The 17,873-nt window shown below is 32.0% G+C and overlaps 1 protein-coding gene across 1 annotated transcript; it reads left to right on the top strand.

Moving 5' to 3' along the window:
• The first annotated feature begins 1,954 nt into the window (after positions 1-1,954).
• LOC134714433 (uncharacterized) lies at positions 1,955-17,326 on the top strand. Its single transcript, XM_063575673.1, has 3 exons — positions 1,955-2,018; positions 12,024-12,515; positions 16,820-17,326. The coding sequence occupies exons 1-3, from the start codon at positions 1,955-1,957 to the stop codon at positions 17,122-17,124; spliced, it is 861 nt and encodes a 286-aa protein (XP_063431743.1). The 3' UTR covers positions 17,125-17,326.
• Positions 17,327-17,873: the final 547 nt, after the last annotated feature.

Below are 17,873 nucleotides of genomic sequence, written 5' to 3'. Positions count from 1 at the left end.
TTTAATAAAATAATTAATATTAGCCTGCGTTTTAATAAGATATGATGTGTTCCATTTAATAAAAAGAATAGTACTGAATACTTGGTTATTTTTACCTTTTTCTGTAAATATGTGCAAAACAAAATTTTTGATATACTCTTAAATAAGTCCCCTTTTAACCCCTTTTTGACACTTTTTCAAAAGTCTAACACCTCTTAAAATATTCTTCAGATATTACTCTTTAAATTTATACAAAACAAGTGCGGTACCCTTGGGTGTAACACAGAATTGAAATTTTGCCCTACCAGCTGATGGACTATAAGGTCAACTTTGCCTGATGGAGATAGAACATAAGTTTCTTAATAATTTCTGAGTCTTGGTTTTTGTTAGATGTTTTTATATTTGTATTAATTTGATCAGTTAAGACTTTTTCAACTGATTTTTATATATAGTTCGTTCTTATGTTGTATTGTTACAGGTAATTGTTTGGATCCCGCTAACATGTTTAACCCTGCCACATTATGTATGTATGAGCCTGTCCCAAGTCAGGAGCCTGCAATTCAGTGGTTGTCGTTTGCTGATATGTTACATATTTGTCTTTTGTTAATTTTTTGTACAAAAATTAGGCCGATAGTTTTATCGTTTGAATTATTGTAAGTTTGTCATGTCGGGCCGTTTATACTGACTATGCGGTATGAGCTTTGTTCATGGTTGCAGGCCGTATGGTTACATAATATTATAAATTTTAATTGTTGTGTCATTTACTTTCTTTGGGAGAGTTGTCTCATTGACAACTACCAATCATACCAAATGTATTTTTTTTTACTAACACAAATAAATAAATTTGACAAAATTTTTGCTTGGTTGATTTTATAGACGTAACTTTTAATGGAGATTTCCAATAAAATGACATACGTACCTAACTCGACGTACGCACGTAACGGGATCGGTTATTGCTAACCAATTTCTTTTGATAAATGCGTTACTCAAGTCTTAACTAAGTATTCCTAAACTATGAAACCCATTCATAACAAATTTTATCAATATCAAATATTTCTAAGATGATGAAAAACGAAAGAAATCATGATTTGTATTTATCACGTGATTATTGAGATTCCCGCCTAAACTTCACTGTCATAAGACCACGTATATATACGTATCTTTACCTATCATACGATTCATTGGAGTTGTTTTTCATGGTTTTGACAATGACTTTGATTTTGAGATATAATTGCAAAATTTAATGAACTTATTATTTGATATTTGTATTGATTTCGTTTGTCGTTATCAGATAGATTCTTCTTTTCGATTTTTAATGTTTTATAATATTTAATTTCCGTGGGTACAAATGCATTAATTTATATAGATTTTGTCGTAATTTTAGAAAAAATTAAATCAAAATGTTAATCAACGTGTCGTAGTTAAAGCAGAGACATATACACACATGTGTATATATGTCTCTGTTATATGGATTGTAATTTAGAAGGTGTACTTGATTATCAATTGATGACTAATAACCTGCATTGACCACTGTGGATAGTAAACTATCAACTTATTATAGTAATTGGCTAAAAAAATCCTGTCCCCAAGTATCTCTAATTACAAGTGGATGAGAATGTCAATTTACATAGTTGTTACATTTTTGAGACAACTATAATGTTACTTCAGTCTTTATGGGAATTTTCTTTTACTCGTATTTATTCAATAAGAAGTAGATTCTAAAGCTATCGTATATATTGATTGAGTTAGCGAAAATTTTAAGTTTCAACTTTTGTCTCGCTTTGGAGGTATATATATATAAAAGTGAAAACTATGCCACAGATCCAATGACAGTCAGGATCACCAGTGAAGGTGCTACACGACTGAAAAAAACCACCCATTTAATATTCATAATTATATTCTTGTATATGGGATTGACTGGTAGCAGGCTAGCCTCGAATACAAATTCAATTATTCTGTTGGACCCCCTGATCGAATGACTTTAAGACTGTATTTTTCTGCCTCTCCACCAAGCATGATGCATTCACGAGCAAGAGCAGGTATTGGTTTACTCGTAGAAAGACAAGTGTTTCTGTATAGTGGTTACGCTCTCTTGTTAGCTAGCATATGAAAATGCGACTCTTAATTGTCGGGCATGTTTGAAAAGGTATATGTATTTATCATTATAATTAATTTTCATTATCCTCAATATATATGTTATATTTGTCGCTGGATATAAGACATACATCAGTATCATCATAAATACTATAGCTTGAGGCTTAATCGCCGTCGTAAGTACATGTACATGTATTATGTATAGCTTGAGGCTTCTTCGTCTTAAGTATAACGTGAGATTTAATTCTTATTTTAAATTTTAGCCAGTTTATGTCGAGAACTTAGTTTACGCATGCATATCTATGATACATAGTTTTTGTAAATAGCCAAGGAGATCATAGAGGTATGTTTATCAAAATTGATCATGATCACAATTAAACTAATAGAAAGGGATTGACTCGTGAGACTGAAACGAATCATAAAAACAGCTAGCCATTTCTAGTATTTCCAAATAAGCTCCATGTACCGAAATGATAGTATCCACAGCTGTTGAACACTATCTTTAAAACAACTACAACTAATAAATAAAGAATAATTAGTCCGTTTATAATATTGATTTCGTACTGTTACACCATTGTCCTAGTACGGATGTGACTGTCCCAAGTCAGGAGCTTTTAATACAGTTGTTATCGTTTGTTGTTTTGTTTTCGTTGATTTGTTTACATTAATTTGGCTGTTAGTTTTTGTTATTTTACATTTGTCATTTTGGAGCCTCTTATAGTTGACTATGCTGTATAGGCTTTGCTCATTAATGAAACCACTTCGTTGGACTATAGTTGTTAAAATTTCTGTGTCATTTGTTTTCTTGCGAAGAGTACCCTTCCGGAGCACCTGAGATCACCCTAGTTTTTGGTGGGGTTCGTGTTGTTTATTCTTTAGTTTTCTATGTTGTGTCATGTGTACTATTGTTTTTCTGTTTGTCTTTTTCATTTTTAGCCATGGCGTTGTCAGTTTGTTTTAGATTTACGAGTTTGACTGTCCCTTTGGTGTCTTTCGTCCCTCTTTTGTCTCATTGAAAATCATACCACACCTTGATTTTTGTATATATCACAAATTAAGAATAAAAAAATCATAGACAGTCTAGAAAAGCGAGACCTTTTGTCATGTCAAAAGTACAGAGTATCTGTAGTACTATTAGTGGTCATAATTGTATAGCAGATTTAATGTGTCCATTAGATTACACGTCAGTATCACATTTCTGTATTCAGTGAGCTACTAAATCACGGGAAAAAATCTTATTCAGTTTGTAGTCTTAAACTTTTAAATCACATGCGAGATGCCTAATGTTCAGACATTGTTCGTTTTTAAAAAGTATTTATCAAAGTCAAACGACAATCATTTAAGGTTTTTTTCCCGTGCAATACAGTTCGTGATTATGGCCGGATACAAGATATTTGAAAGAGGGTGTAGTTTTCGATTATTGAATTTATACTGACTAGCGAAGGGATGCAACAACAAAATTGGACAATTATCATGATTATACGCTAAAAATGATAGTGTGGAAAACATGAGATTTTAAAACTTATTTAGCGATCGAAAGGGGAAGTACGCCCGCTACCCCTGTATCATCGGGTGCAATTTTAGGTATTAGTATACTTAAACAAAAACCTCGCCCCATAATTTGGTAAAGGTAAAGACGAGAAAGTACTTTTGATAAATATATCATTGATATGAATTTCTGCCCACATCAAATTATCTTCAATTAAATTATATAAAATAGTATTTTGTTTTAAAAGTCGAGTACACTTTTTACATACGGGTGTGTTGGAATTTACTTTAAACGTTAAATCTTTTTAAAACAATAAAAAGACAACCTTCTGTCTTCGAAGTTCGTTATTTTAATATTTGTATGCTAATTGTCGTCTTGGTCGTTTTTAAAATTCATAATATGAGAAGAACTAAAATATGGGTCAAGTGAAATGACAAGAAATGATGGGTGTGTTTGATTACAAGTTGCTAATTTACTTATTTCATTATAGTATTTATGTCAATAAAATCATTCAAAGTTTAATGACAAAATATTTAAAGTGTAAACAAATTAGTTTTAGTAGATTTTTACTGAAGGCATATTCCAGCAACAATGCGTGTCCAAAGAGCAAAACATGCATGTAGTGTATGCTCCCCTCCGTCATGATTCAATGCAGTAGGACGAAATACGTTGAGTTAGGTCGGTTATGTCGAGTAAAGTCATTTTATTGGAAATCTCTATTAGAGATTTCCAATAAAATGACATACGTACCTAACTCGACGTACTTACGTAACGGGACTGGTTGTTGCTAACCAATATAATTTTGTTAAATGCGTTACTCAAGTTTTAAGTATTCCTTAACTATGACACCCATTCATAATAACTTTTATCAATATAAAATATTTCTAAGATGATGAAAAACGAAAGAAATCATGATTTGTATATATCACGTGATTATTGAGATTCCCGCCTAAACTGTACTGTCATAAGACCACGTATATATACGTATCTGTACCTATCATACGATTCATAGTAGTTGTCTTTCATGGTTTTGACAATGACAATGAGTTTAGGTATACTTAAACAAAAACCTCGCCCCATAATTTGGTAAAGGTAAAGACGAAAAAGTACTTTTGAAAAATAGATAATTGATATGAATTTCTGCCCACATCAAATTATCTTCAATTAAATTATAGAAAAATATTATTTTGTTTTAAAAGTCGAGTACACCATTTACATTCGGGTGTGCTTAACGTTAAATCTTTTAAAAACAATAAAAAGGCAACCTTCTCGCTTCGGAATTTGTTATTTTAATATTTGTATGCTAAATGTCGTCTCGGTAGTTTTTAAAATTCATAATGTGAGAAGAACTAAAATATGGGTCAAGTGAAATGACAAAAAATGGTGGGTGTGTTTGATTACAAGTTGCTAAATTAAATTTACTTTTCTATTATAGTATTTATGTCAATAAAGTCATTCAAAGTTTAATGACAAAATATTTAAAGAGTAAAAAAAAACAGTTGTGGTTGAATTTTACTGAAGGCATATTCCAGCAACAATGCGTGTTCAAATAGCCAAACATGCATGCAGTGTATGCTCCCCTCCGTCACGCTTCAATGTAGTAGGACGAAATACGCTGAGTTAGGTCGGTTATGTCGAGTAAAGTCATTTTATTGGAAATCTCTATTGAGACACCACCACATTACCGGAACTGTTTTTTTTCTTTACAATAACAAAGAAAAGCTTAGAAAGTTAAACTTTATAAAGGGATATCAGTATTTTGAACAAAATTAAAAACACAAGTTTTACTGCAATACCAATACAAAAATAAGGCTTACGCATGGTTATATACTTTAATTCAGTCACAAACCCGCGATATAACGGGTGTATTTTAGTACTTAAGGAGGCTCGCGGGTATAAAATTTTCAGAAAAAATCTAACGTTTATTTTTTATCACAAATTTTATCAATTACCTTAAGAAGTTGTTACTTTATCATAAGGTACAAACATTATTCCAAAAAATCAATACGTGTTGGCCCCAGGTGACTTTTAAAATGAAGATATCATTGAAAAAGCTTCAAATTATCTCCCTTTGGTGCAAAAATGTAATTTTTTGGCATTAAAATTTAAATATCTTTTTTAACTCCTCGGTGACCTATATTTTTTATTGTTATTTTCGAAAAAGCTGTACATAAACTAAATAATTGTAAAATTTTAGCCATTTCTGTAATTTAGTTCTTTTTTAATTTCTATATTACCGCTTTTTTCCTATTAGTTCAACAGAAAAAAAGGACATTAGCAAAACTGTATGCTTTTTTCCGAAGGCAGATTGTGAGCGTAAATGAATTGTGACCCCATTTTTATTAATTTCTTTTTTCTATTAAGTATTAGATACTTATAGATTATTACATAGCATTTTCCATATGGCCCTGGTATCAGCCCTAGACTCCCATATCAAGCCAGAGGGCTTTAGTCCGAGGGCTTGATATGGGTCGTGGGCTGATACCATGGACCATATGGGAAATGACATGTAATAATCTATCTATCACATATTTTCAAGCAGGAGAAAACAAATAGCTTACACCAAATTATGTTTGATATTTCATCTAAAATCAAAAGATATTCAACGAAAAAAATAAATGTATCAATGTGAGTTAAAAAAAAGTTCGTACCACAGTAGGTTAACAATGTTTTTTGAAAAGTTTCAGAAATGATTAATAATAAATATATCAAAACCATAATAAAAAATGAATAAACGGACCATCATTATCATTAACATTTTCATTTGCATTATTGGTGAATAACTTATAAATAACATTAAATTATTAATAAGATGAACGTGCTAACAAAACAATAATGATCTTTCACAGAATAAACAACCTAAGCCTCTCGTATTTTGTAATAGTATAAAATCATTTGACTTTTCTACACTTAACACAAGTATTCCCCACTTGAAATTAAACTTTTTTTTAATGATTTCTTGCTTTGTTAACTGATATAAAATATTAATGTATATGTTCATTGTATAGATATCAAGAAATCATTTTATCATTTTTGATTGTAAAATCATTAATCAAAAGGATATTTATGCGCCGTCAAATGGAGTTAATATATCACAGCCTATTGTGATTTCTTTGATAGTGGCATGGGTTACTTCTCACCTGGCACCTATTACAACAAGAGTTTCAAGTGGCTAATTTGACATCGTACAGAACTTTCTGGGATAAGTTTTTGGTACATTTTACAAACACCAAAACGAATTGTTGACAGTTATGGAGAATTCCCGTTTCACAATTGACAACGAATATATTGCAATTATCGTAACTACAATCCTTGCCCCGAATATGATCTACCGAATAAGACTGATCACCGGATTTGTTTGAACACATGATCATGAGCAACACGACGGACGCCCTGTGTGAATCAGGATCTGCATATCAATCTGTAGTACCTGAGATCACCCCCATTTGTTTTTTTTTTGTGTTGCTCGGTCTTTTGTTTTCTATGCTGTCGCTTGTGTACTGTTGTTTCTTTTAATTTTTAGTCATGGTGTTGACAATTTATTATTGACTTAAAAGTTTGAGTGTCCTTTTGATATTAATAACCTGTTTTATCGTTTGTTTTTAAACATCACTCTAGAGATTTTGCAGGAAGTGATTACATGGAACAATAAACATATATGAGTTCAGTCGTTATGACTTAAATTCTTGAATGTTTTCTATCTTAGTGGAACTTGCTTTAAATTATTAATGTATATGTATAGATAACAGGAAACTGTCACTTCATTTGAATTTAAATTTGTGTAAAATCAATATCATAAAAAGGTTGGCAAAAAGTAAAATCACAAAAATACCGAAATACTAGAAAAAAATAATGTTTTTGAGACCACGTAATTTAACTTGCTCTCATGCACTATGCTAGTGGTTTATGTTGTTGTTTCTCTATTACATTTTGCATTAGGTAAGAATGTTATAGCAAATAATTATATTCCTGAGTACAAAACATTTACTTATATCTTCATTATAACATGAACATGATCTCGACAGATTTTGATTAGCATTAGAACAAATAACAAATGAAATGACAAAATGTACGAACTAGAAATGAAATAAGGCATATAAAGGTTAACAAACATTTACCAAATACCATCATGAAAAATTGTTTTATCGGTAGTCCGAAGAGCTCTACTAGTTAAGTTTCTTTATAATTGCTAATTAAAAAAAGCAAGCTATTTTAGAAATTGTTGTTAACAATCTGATTTGTTCCAAAGCACAAACTACAGAGCTGATGATAATCTCAGGGACTTATAGTCCACCAGCAGTCGTATCAACCTAATGCTGTAAAAAAATAAACAACACTTCAACATCTGATGCGTCCGAATCGTTTTTCTGCATTTTTCTATCTTCCGGAACTTATAAGTATATGAACAAAATAGTTCAGAAACAGTTGGAAACCTTTTTGACCAAAATAAATATGAAAAAATGCCCAAACCATTAAAGACCATCTTTGCCTCAGAAAGATGAAACCTTATTTTTTATAATTTTGAAATTTATGAAAGAACAATTTTAGAAAGGTTTGTTAAAAATCATTCCAATGCCGAAGTACTCTATCTGTATGTACTTTTTGATAGCAATAGTTTACCGTAAAATTGGCATTAGTACAATTTGACTTACTCACATGAATTTATCTTTTTTAACACCAAAAGTATTATAATTTTTAACATGTTTAAGAAACGTTTATGAACTAACTGTGATGAGCAATATTTGAATATATCAAAAACTTTTCGATAACATATATTATGAGTTGACATGTATCCGTAAAACACCCATGAGAGGTGAGATAAGTTTCTTTTTTCTTGTCACACGAAAATGTATTTGAAATACAAGAATTAACAAGTGCACCTGCTAGAGAATAAAAAAGATGTCATAGTGACAGTTCTACGTACTGTCCTAGAACCGTTCTCCTGACAGATTCTGAGAGATTTATTGAGAGGTTAGAAGTGATCTCCACTGTAAATTGAAAAAATCTCATTTGATACATTTCGTTCGACCGAAGCACGAGAAACCTTTCAACATCAATTGATATCATCGATACTTATCTGCCAGGGTAAAATTTACAATTTTATATTTACATCAAAAAGTTAATAAAGAAATAATAACTTGTTTTTGATTTTCACTGTACATGCTAGTATAAGATAAAACTTTTTACAAGGTGTTACAATTACATGGTGTAGTATTGGTTGAGAACAGATATAGCGAAAAGTCTAAGAGTGCCATGTTCTATATAATCATTCAAATCGTTTATCTGCTAGTAGATATACTTATAATTGATTACATAACAATTTTCTGTAAAAAAGAAGTTCAAAATATTTTCAGACAACAATGACAGTCAATTTTAGACATAATTGATTATTTACAAAGACATACTTCGTTAACATACTGTTACATTATTCATCAAGATCCATAAGTATAATAATTTTGATCTGATATGGTAATTCTAAAATGAACAGAACAAAATTAATTGTTTTTAGTCATTTCAGTCTTTAAGATCATTTTTAGTCTTTCAAACTCCTTAAGGTAATCTACTCCTGGGGTAAGGAAATCCATATTTTTCGAAAAATTCAAAGTTTGGTAAACAGAAAATTTATAAAAATGACCATATAATTGATATTCATGTCAACACCGAAGTGCTGACTTCTGGGCTGGTGATACCCTCGGGGACGAAACGTCCACCAGCAGTGGCATCGACCCAGTGGTGTAAATAGTTATCAAAAGTACCAGGATTATAATTTTATACGCCAGACGCCCGTTTCGTCTACATAAAACTCATCAGTGACGCTCAGATCGAAATAGTTAAAAAGCCAAATAAATACAAAGTTGAAGAGCATTTAGGATCCAGAATTCCAAAAAGTTGTGCCAAATACGGCTAAGGTAATCTACTCCTGAGGTAAGAAAATCCTTAGTTTTTCGAAAAAATTAAAGTTTTGTAAACAGAAAATTTATAAAAATGACCATATAATTTAACATACTTAAAGGAAACAAGATCTTTTTTATAAGTGGGGCGAGTTCGCAGACCTTTATTCAGTGGGGTTTAAAACTTTTCGTTAATGAGTGAGTTGTCAGACTGGTTGTTCAACTTTTTCAAAAGTGGGCGAGTCGGTCAAAAAGAGTGGGGCGATTTTTTTTAAAGTGGCGATATAGTGTGGGCCGATAGGCAAGTGGGGCGAGTTTAAATTTACTCATCGGATCCCGGGGGTCTTAAAAGGGTATACATCACATAGTTATATATAAAGTACTAGAACACACCCGTGCTATCACGGGTCCGTGACTGAATTGAAGTGTAAAACTATGTGCAAGCCTTATTTTAGTATTAGTATTGTCATCTGATAAAGTCATGCCGATTATGAGATGCACAGTTTTTCTATGCTTTCAAATCTTTCTGTTTGAACCCGTCGAACTGGAACTTATCAAATATCGGTAATATTAATTATTTGGAAAACAAAAGCAATGGAGTATGTATTTAATCAACAGCATCATCCTATATTAGTTATAAATAAAGTTGAATACTTTGATTCGCTTTTTTATGTCATGCACACTAACAAATTGAAAACTATACCTATACGCCTTATTTTTAGTTCGGATTTTTAGTATTCGTATTGTTATCTTAGAAAGTCGGACTGATTCAAATACTACAATAGGTAACAATTTGACAACTAAGTAGTGTCAACCTTGTTATTATGACCCGTGTATATAGTATAGCATATTAATCCGGAAACCACCGTTTGGTGTTGTTCCTGTCAGATGCGGAACGTACAGATAAGGTGATAGGAAACAGGTGAATATACTATTGGTATCGGTATCGGACACGACCCGGAACTTCTTAATTATTGGCAAATATAGTATTGTCATTTGATAAAGTCATGCCGATTATAAGATACACAGTTTTCTCTGCTTTCAAATCTTTCTGTTTGAACCCGTCGAACTGGAACTTATCAATTATTGGTAATATTAATTATTTGGAAAACAAAAGGTCCTGGAATGGAGTATTTCTTAATCAACAACATTGTCCTATATTAGTTATAAATAAAGATGAATTCTTTGATTCGCTGTTTTACGTCCGTTAACAAATTGAAAACTACCTATACGCCTTATTTTTAGTCCAGATTTTAAGTATTCGTATTGTTATCTTAGAAAGTCTAACTGATCAAAGTACTACAATAGGTAACAATTTGACAATACAGTAGTGTCAACCCTGTGATTATGACCCGTGTAATACTATATAGCATATTAATCCTGAATACACCGTTTGGTGATGCGCCTGTCAGATGCGGAACGTACAGACAAGGTAATCGGTAACAGGTGAACATACTATTGGTATCGGTATCGGACTCGACCCGGAACTTCTTAATTATTGGCAGTATTAATTACGTGGAAAACAAAATGGCCTGGAGTGGTGTAATTTCCAATCTACACCTTTGTACTATATTAGTTATATATAAAGTTGAATTCCTTGATTCGTCGTTTTTACGTGATGACGGCTGACAAATTGGACCTCGTAATTTTAGTATTATAGATATTATAACGGTTGTGTGACGTTCCAAACTAAATTTTATGAATTGTAAATGTTTTTTTCGTCTAATCTAAAAGAGCTTGGATGTAAAATAGTTATCCCACTCGGACTAGATGTATCAGTGTAAGATCACCCTCTGGCCTCTGGCCATCGTGATAATCTTACACTGACACACCGCGTATTGTGGGATAACTATTAAAGAACTCCATTTAATTTAGTTCTTGTCTTACCAAAAATAATTCATTGCATTTTTTATCACTGGTCACTCTTTTAAAGAACATTTTTTTATCCTCCAAATTCTATCAACTAACAACATGAACAACTCAAATCCCATTAGTTATACTACGGTTGATAGGTCAGGTCATGTCGAATTTCCTGTCAACCACTGTTACGCAAGCATCAATAGTTCGCGCAAACTACGTTTTACTACTGCTCAGGATTCAGGGACTTTGACGGGAAAATATTTTCATAATTAGCAAAAATATTTAGCTGAGATGATTACCAAAGGGCAATACTAAATATATTTTTTTTGTAATAAACTTTTTATTTCTTTTATATTTTTCAGTTTTCTCTGTTGAAATATATTCGTTTTCAGTTAGGCATTTTGTCATTGTTATAGCATAACTAGCCACTTAGTTACAAACTTCAATACTTAACTTGTTTCAGGTCATTAAGGTCAATTACAACCTCAAGTGTATACCAGTTGGAACCTTCAGATGTTAATCAATGAGTCTTTAACAATGTCACAACTTAGTTAATTTACAACATACCTTCATGAAGAAACTTTGTTGTTATAAAGTTGCACCATATAGCCGATGCTACTTATATTTGACATCATATCGTTATTGTATTGTTGTTGTCTTCAAGCAAAAGTTGTTCTTTGAACATGTTGAATTACAAGTTTATATTTCAGGTGATCCAGTAAAAATTCAAATCCATACCGGTAATGCTGGTTCAATTAATGCAGGAAGTCCGGATGTTCTTGATCACGTATTATTCTTGAATAACTCAGAACTTTTTAAAGACTCACTTGTCTTTGAATTTAAAGGGAGTAAAGGTGCAAGAATATACTTGACTGAACGATCTGACAAAGATCAAAATCAAGCATTTTATGAAATATTACTTTATGCCGGTACAAATAACCATGTTTACTTACGAAGACGCGAGTTTGGAATATTTAAAACAATAGATCAATTTTCGGTTCAAAATTTGCTGGATAGTGATAGTAACAATTTTCGTCAACTATGGATTTCTTGGCATAACGGCCATATAAAATTTGGAAAAGGTGGTTCAATTCACACTGGAGAATATTACACCTGGATAGATCCTAATCCATTCACTATCCAGTCAGTAGGTATAATGACTGGATATGGAAATACTGGTGACTGGATTATTTCAATACCAGGTAATTAAGATTTATAGTACTGTGTTTTATTATTATAGTATTATTTGGAAAAGATGGTCTAACATCTAGAAGATTTCGGATTAACAAAACAAAGCCTTTTAAAACGTATTCAGGTATACAATACATAGCCGACAAATCTGCCGACTGTCTACAGTAATAAAATTACATTTGTCCAGTATTGCTAAAAAAGTGAATAGGTTATTGTGTGTTCTTCTCGATGATATCGTAATCACTGCTCGCTCTGTTACCGGTCTTGCTCCCTTTCCATAGATAGCTTTATCAAAGCAATTTTGATAACGTCTCCTCATGCATAGGGATGTCGCTGATATCTTCTCTTCAGATATTGTGACGTCGCTGATAATGTTTGCTCACATTTCAAAGGTTTGCTCATGTGCATCTTCTCAATACAATTATAGTCCAGCTGGTCATATTATTACTGGTGACCTTGGTATTGTTACCAATAAACAACTAAAAGAGTTGCTAGTCAAGGGACCAAAGTATAGAATCCCCCAGCCCATCAACTGGAAAAAGAATTTCAAGTTACTGATGGATGCAGTTGAGGACTATGCAAGAAAACGGATAAAGCGCGAACCAGACGAACCCGAACTGGACACTTTGTCTGAATGGATCAAAGCTATTCGATCATGCATTCAGAGGCGCATACAAAAACAAGATGTAATATGAGTACAAGAGTTTCTAACCCTTTCAAGAATTCGGAGGTTGTGGATGCTTTATCCTCTTTGCATGACAAATATGTCGTTGTTCCGGCAGATAAAGCCTCCAATAATATTGTCTTCATATGTAAAAAACATTATTTGCAATGTCTCACTACAGAGCTTGGAATTGATCAAACTACTGGTAATCCTACATATTCTTTAACATCATTTACCAAGGATGAAATTTTACAAAATCATAAATCTGTCCTTCTTTCTTTTGGTATCAACATCAAAGAAAACGAAGAAAACTTGCCCTCATTAAACAGGATACCTAAATTACACAAAACTCCATATAAAGAACGATACATAGCTGGGTCTTCAAAATGTTCGACTAAACATCTTTCTAAAGTATTGACTACTATTCTTTCTACAGTTAAAGATGGGCTTCAAAAATATTGTGAGGAGATATATTCTACCAGTGGTGTTAACCAGATGTGGATTCTCAAAAATTCGAAAGATCTACTGCTTAACCTTCGATCACAATCTTTGCAATTTTGCAGCAACATAAAAACTTTTGATTTTTCTACGCTATATACTACTATTCCCCATGCTCAGTTGAAAGATCGACTTCACCAACTCATAAAACAGAGCTTTTTCTATAAAAATGGGAATCGTAGATACAAATTTCTTGTTTTTGGGATACAATACTTCATATTTTGTGAAGAATAACACTGAATCTTCCAGAACATATACTGAAGATGATATTATTAAAATGCTGGACTTTTTGATCGACAATATATTTGTTGAGTTTGGAGGATTTATATTTCAACAGACAGTCGGTATGCCAATGGGTACTAATTGTGCACCCCTGCTGGCTGATTTGTTTTTGTATTCGTATGAAGCAGAATTTATTCAGAACCTTCTAAAAGACAAAACGAAAAAGCACCTTGCGAAATTCTTTAATTTTACTTTTCGATATATTGATGATGTTTTATCGTTGAACAACCCATACTTCAGCCAATACTTACATCTGATATATCCCAGTGAACTTGAAATTAAGGATACTACTGATACTAGAAGGACTGCTTCATACCTTGATCTTTTCCTCAATATTGACGTAGATGGACGACTTCACACAAAAATCTATGATAAACGGGACGATTTCAACTAACCAATTATCAATTTCCCATTTCTCAGCAGTAACATACCCTCTGCCCCTTCGTATGGTGTTTACATATCACAATTGATACGTTATTCACGTGCATGTTCACACTATACGGACTTCATATACAGGAGTGTGCTCCTTACGCAGAAACTGCTCCAACAAAGTTATGAGGAGGACAGATTAAAATTGACACTCCGTAAATTTTATGGACACCATCACGGATTGGTTGATCCATATGATGTCTCTTTAACCAAACTAGCTAAGGACATTTTTACCACATGGTAGATTGTGGTTTGTCATTATGTCGTCTAATCTTTTAATTACCAAACGTGACTTATTCCCGATTGTGACCGTTTTGCTGAATGTGAATTCGCATTACTATAAGACGTGTTTCTGTACTTGTTTATCCCAAATTCATGTATTTAGTTTACATGTTTAATGTTATATTTGTAATTCTCATCAGATTTTGTCAAATGTGTTGACGTCTTCTTATTATATATTTAGGTATGACGTATAGAAAAATTAATCACCTCCTCTTTATTAATTATATTAAATTTTGTACGATTATTTACGTTTGAAGTTGGATTCATAACAAACTGGACATATATATATATTACAGTTAATTGCTATTAATAAGTATTGCAACATGCATTTTGTTTAAATGAATTATCAGTATTTAGTTCTAAATCAATCCTAATTCTATCTCATTTTTGAATGATAGTTTTTCATATGTGACGTCATGCTGTTTCTAAATTTCATAAATTCAAATGTGGCATAACGTTTCTGTCTTTTCGCCATCGTATGTGACGTCACAATTTTTTTAATTACGTTCGGATGTGTGTCTATTTTGTGATAAACTTGGGTTTAGTTTTCTGTAATTAGTTAATATTTCAGTTTCATTATGTATATCTCTTTCATATTCATTTGTTAAAATTTACTGTTTGCAATAGCATTAAGTATTCTATATAATAAGGATGTTCTTATCCCGTGCATAAAAACAATGCCGTATTTTTCAAAACCTTTTCAACTTTTGATCTTCAGTGTTGTACAACTTTGTACCTTTTTCACGTTCGATCTTTTATATCTAGGCGTTATGTATTCAGGTTTAGTTTTCTGTAATTAGTTAATACTTTAGTTTCTTTGTGTATATCTCTTTCATATTCATTTGATAAAATTTACTGTTTGCAATAGCATGAATTGTTCTATATAATAAGAATGTTCTTATCCCGGGCATAAAAACAATGCCGTATTTTGCGAAACCTTTTCAACTTTTGATCTTCAGTGCTGTACAACTTTGTACTTTTTTCACTTTCGATCTTTTATATCTGGGCGTCACTGGTGAGTCTTGTGTGGACAAGGCGCGTTTTTGGCGTATTGAATTTTAAACCTGATGCTTTTTGTTATCTATTAATCATGTTTTTCTGTGTCTAATATGTTCTCCTATTTATTTGTATTGTAGTCCTGTAATATTATGTTGTCATTTCAATGTTATATTTAACTTTGCCATTAAAGTGCGAGGTTTGGCATGCCAGGTTCAACCCACCACTTTTATTCCCCTTTAAAAGTGTCCTGTACCAAGTCAGGAAGATGGTCATTGTTATAATATTGTTCGTTTCTCTTTGTGTTGCATTTTAACGTTGAGTCGTTTGTGTTTTCTCTTATTTTTGAGATATTGAGATAAGACGTGGCACGGTACTTGTCTATCCCAAATTCATGTATTTGGGTTTCATGTTACATTTGTTATTCTCGTGGTGTTTTGTCTGATGATTGGTCTGTTTCTGTGTGTGTTGCGTTTCGGTGTTGTGTCGTTGTTCTCCTCTTATATTTAATGCGTTTCGTTCGTTTTTGGTTTGTTATCCCGATTTTGTTTTTTGTCCATGGATTTATGAGTTTTGAACAGCGGTATAATACTGTTGCCTTTATTTGATACGAGAATTACGGAGCGACTGATCAGTTGATATAGGCGAAGTGAATAATGTAAGCTATATAATGAAGCTCGAAGCATATTTATAGTCAGTAAGAACGCCGACAGCCCACACAACCAAACGGACACTAACCTTTAGCTCGAGCTTATCTGTAGGAAGATGAATCGCATGTAAAATATTCTTTATTTTCATATTTCAATCAACTCATTGGGTTCTATGGACAAATGCAATCGATTTCAATTTGCTAAAAAAAAAAATTTTGAAAAAAAGATAAATTACGTTTATGATTATGATTATGTTAACTTTATCGTAAAAATGTTGTTGCCCCCAAGAGTACACTTAAGTAAAAGCTTAAATATGTTTGAATAAAATCGCATATTTAATATTAATCTTTACATGGATTGAATAAGACGTTGTAGTGTCGGTAGTAAGCAAAATAAACAGCGTAAATAACGAGTAAAAATTATTCTAACAACTGTTATACCTTATATTCATTCATATGTTTACAAGCTTTTATATAACGTAATGATCAATTTAAAAATGTTCTTTGCATTTTAGAGCCACTATGTTTATGTTCCTGTGAGTACAAACAAAAACTGAATTACTGGTCTACCTTGAACGCTACAAACCACACACTTGAGGAATTGAGAGAAATGCTGAAACCAGTTCTGTTAGAATTGCAGAGAAATCTTACTGTAGACCAAAAGAACCTGTCTTCATATGTCCGAAAGCATAACAGTGCAAAAGACAAGCGTCCATCATCGGAATATATAGGCTATGTTGGGATGATCTTTATTTCTATTGTCGTTGGATTAGTTATTTTTATAGACATCGTTGCAATTCGCAATAATTTAAGAACGTAAAATTGTTATTTTACTGAACTTTTACGCTATGCGTGTTTAACATTTATTTAGTCAAAAACGTTTGTGCAATGCTGTTATTTGGAAGTCTTAACTCTATTTTACCATGCAATATTAGATCGAACATGTATCGCAATGACACAGGGTTGACAGTATGTCAATTAGACGGTATTGGTCTACAAAACATTTTTAAAGCCACGAAACAATAAGGGGATTACATGTTGACAAAACGAACTATATTTTTTTATTGTTTTTTTCTTGCTTTCCTCAGTTTTAAGATTTTGTCCGATTATTCTAAATATCTTAGTATTAAACTCAAATTTATAGTTGGACATTTTAAGTTGCGTTTTTGTAATCTTTCATAATTTCAAGCGTTTTAAAAACCGTATGATTTATGTAAATCTTTAAAAGGAGTTACGTTCGACTTTTAAAATAGATACTTAGCAATAAAAGAGTAAGTAACAAAAGTTTTCATTTTTGCATTTTTTATTAATTATTTGTATTTGCATGAAAATGACATTGAGGAATTTTTGTGTATACACTCACTATAAACTTTCAATGTATGTTTCCCAATTTAATGTTTTCTACAGTCACTCTATTATTTCTCAGTTCTGAAGTATTTCAATTGAGTATGAATTATCAAATTGCTCAAATGATACTTTTTTGACAATAGCTTTTATGCATCATGATGATTTATTAAACTTACCAACGACACATCCTAGGCGAACAAATGCATTATGCATTAAATCCTT

This window comes from Mytilus trossulus, chromosome 4 (genome assembly GCF_036588685.1).
Source record: "Mytilus trossulus isolate FHL-02 chromosome 4, PNRI_Mtr1.1.1.hap1, whole genome shotgun sequence".
Taxonomy (NCBI): domain Eukaryota; kingdom Metazoa; phylum Mollusca; class Bivalvia; order Mytilida; family Mytilidae; genus Mytilus; species Mytilus trossulus.
Note: the sequence above shows the minus strand (reverse complement) of the source record. Positions and strands in the feature narration are given on the sequence as shown.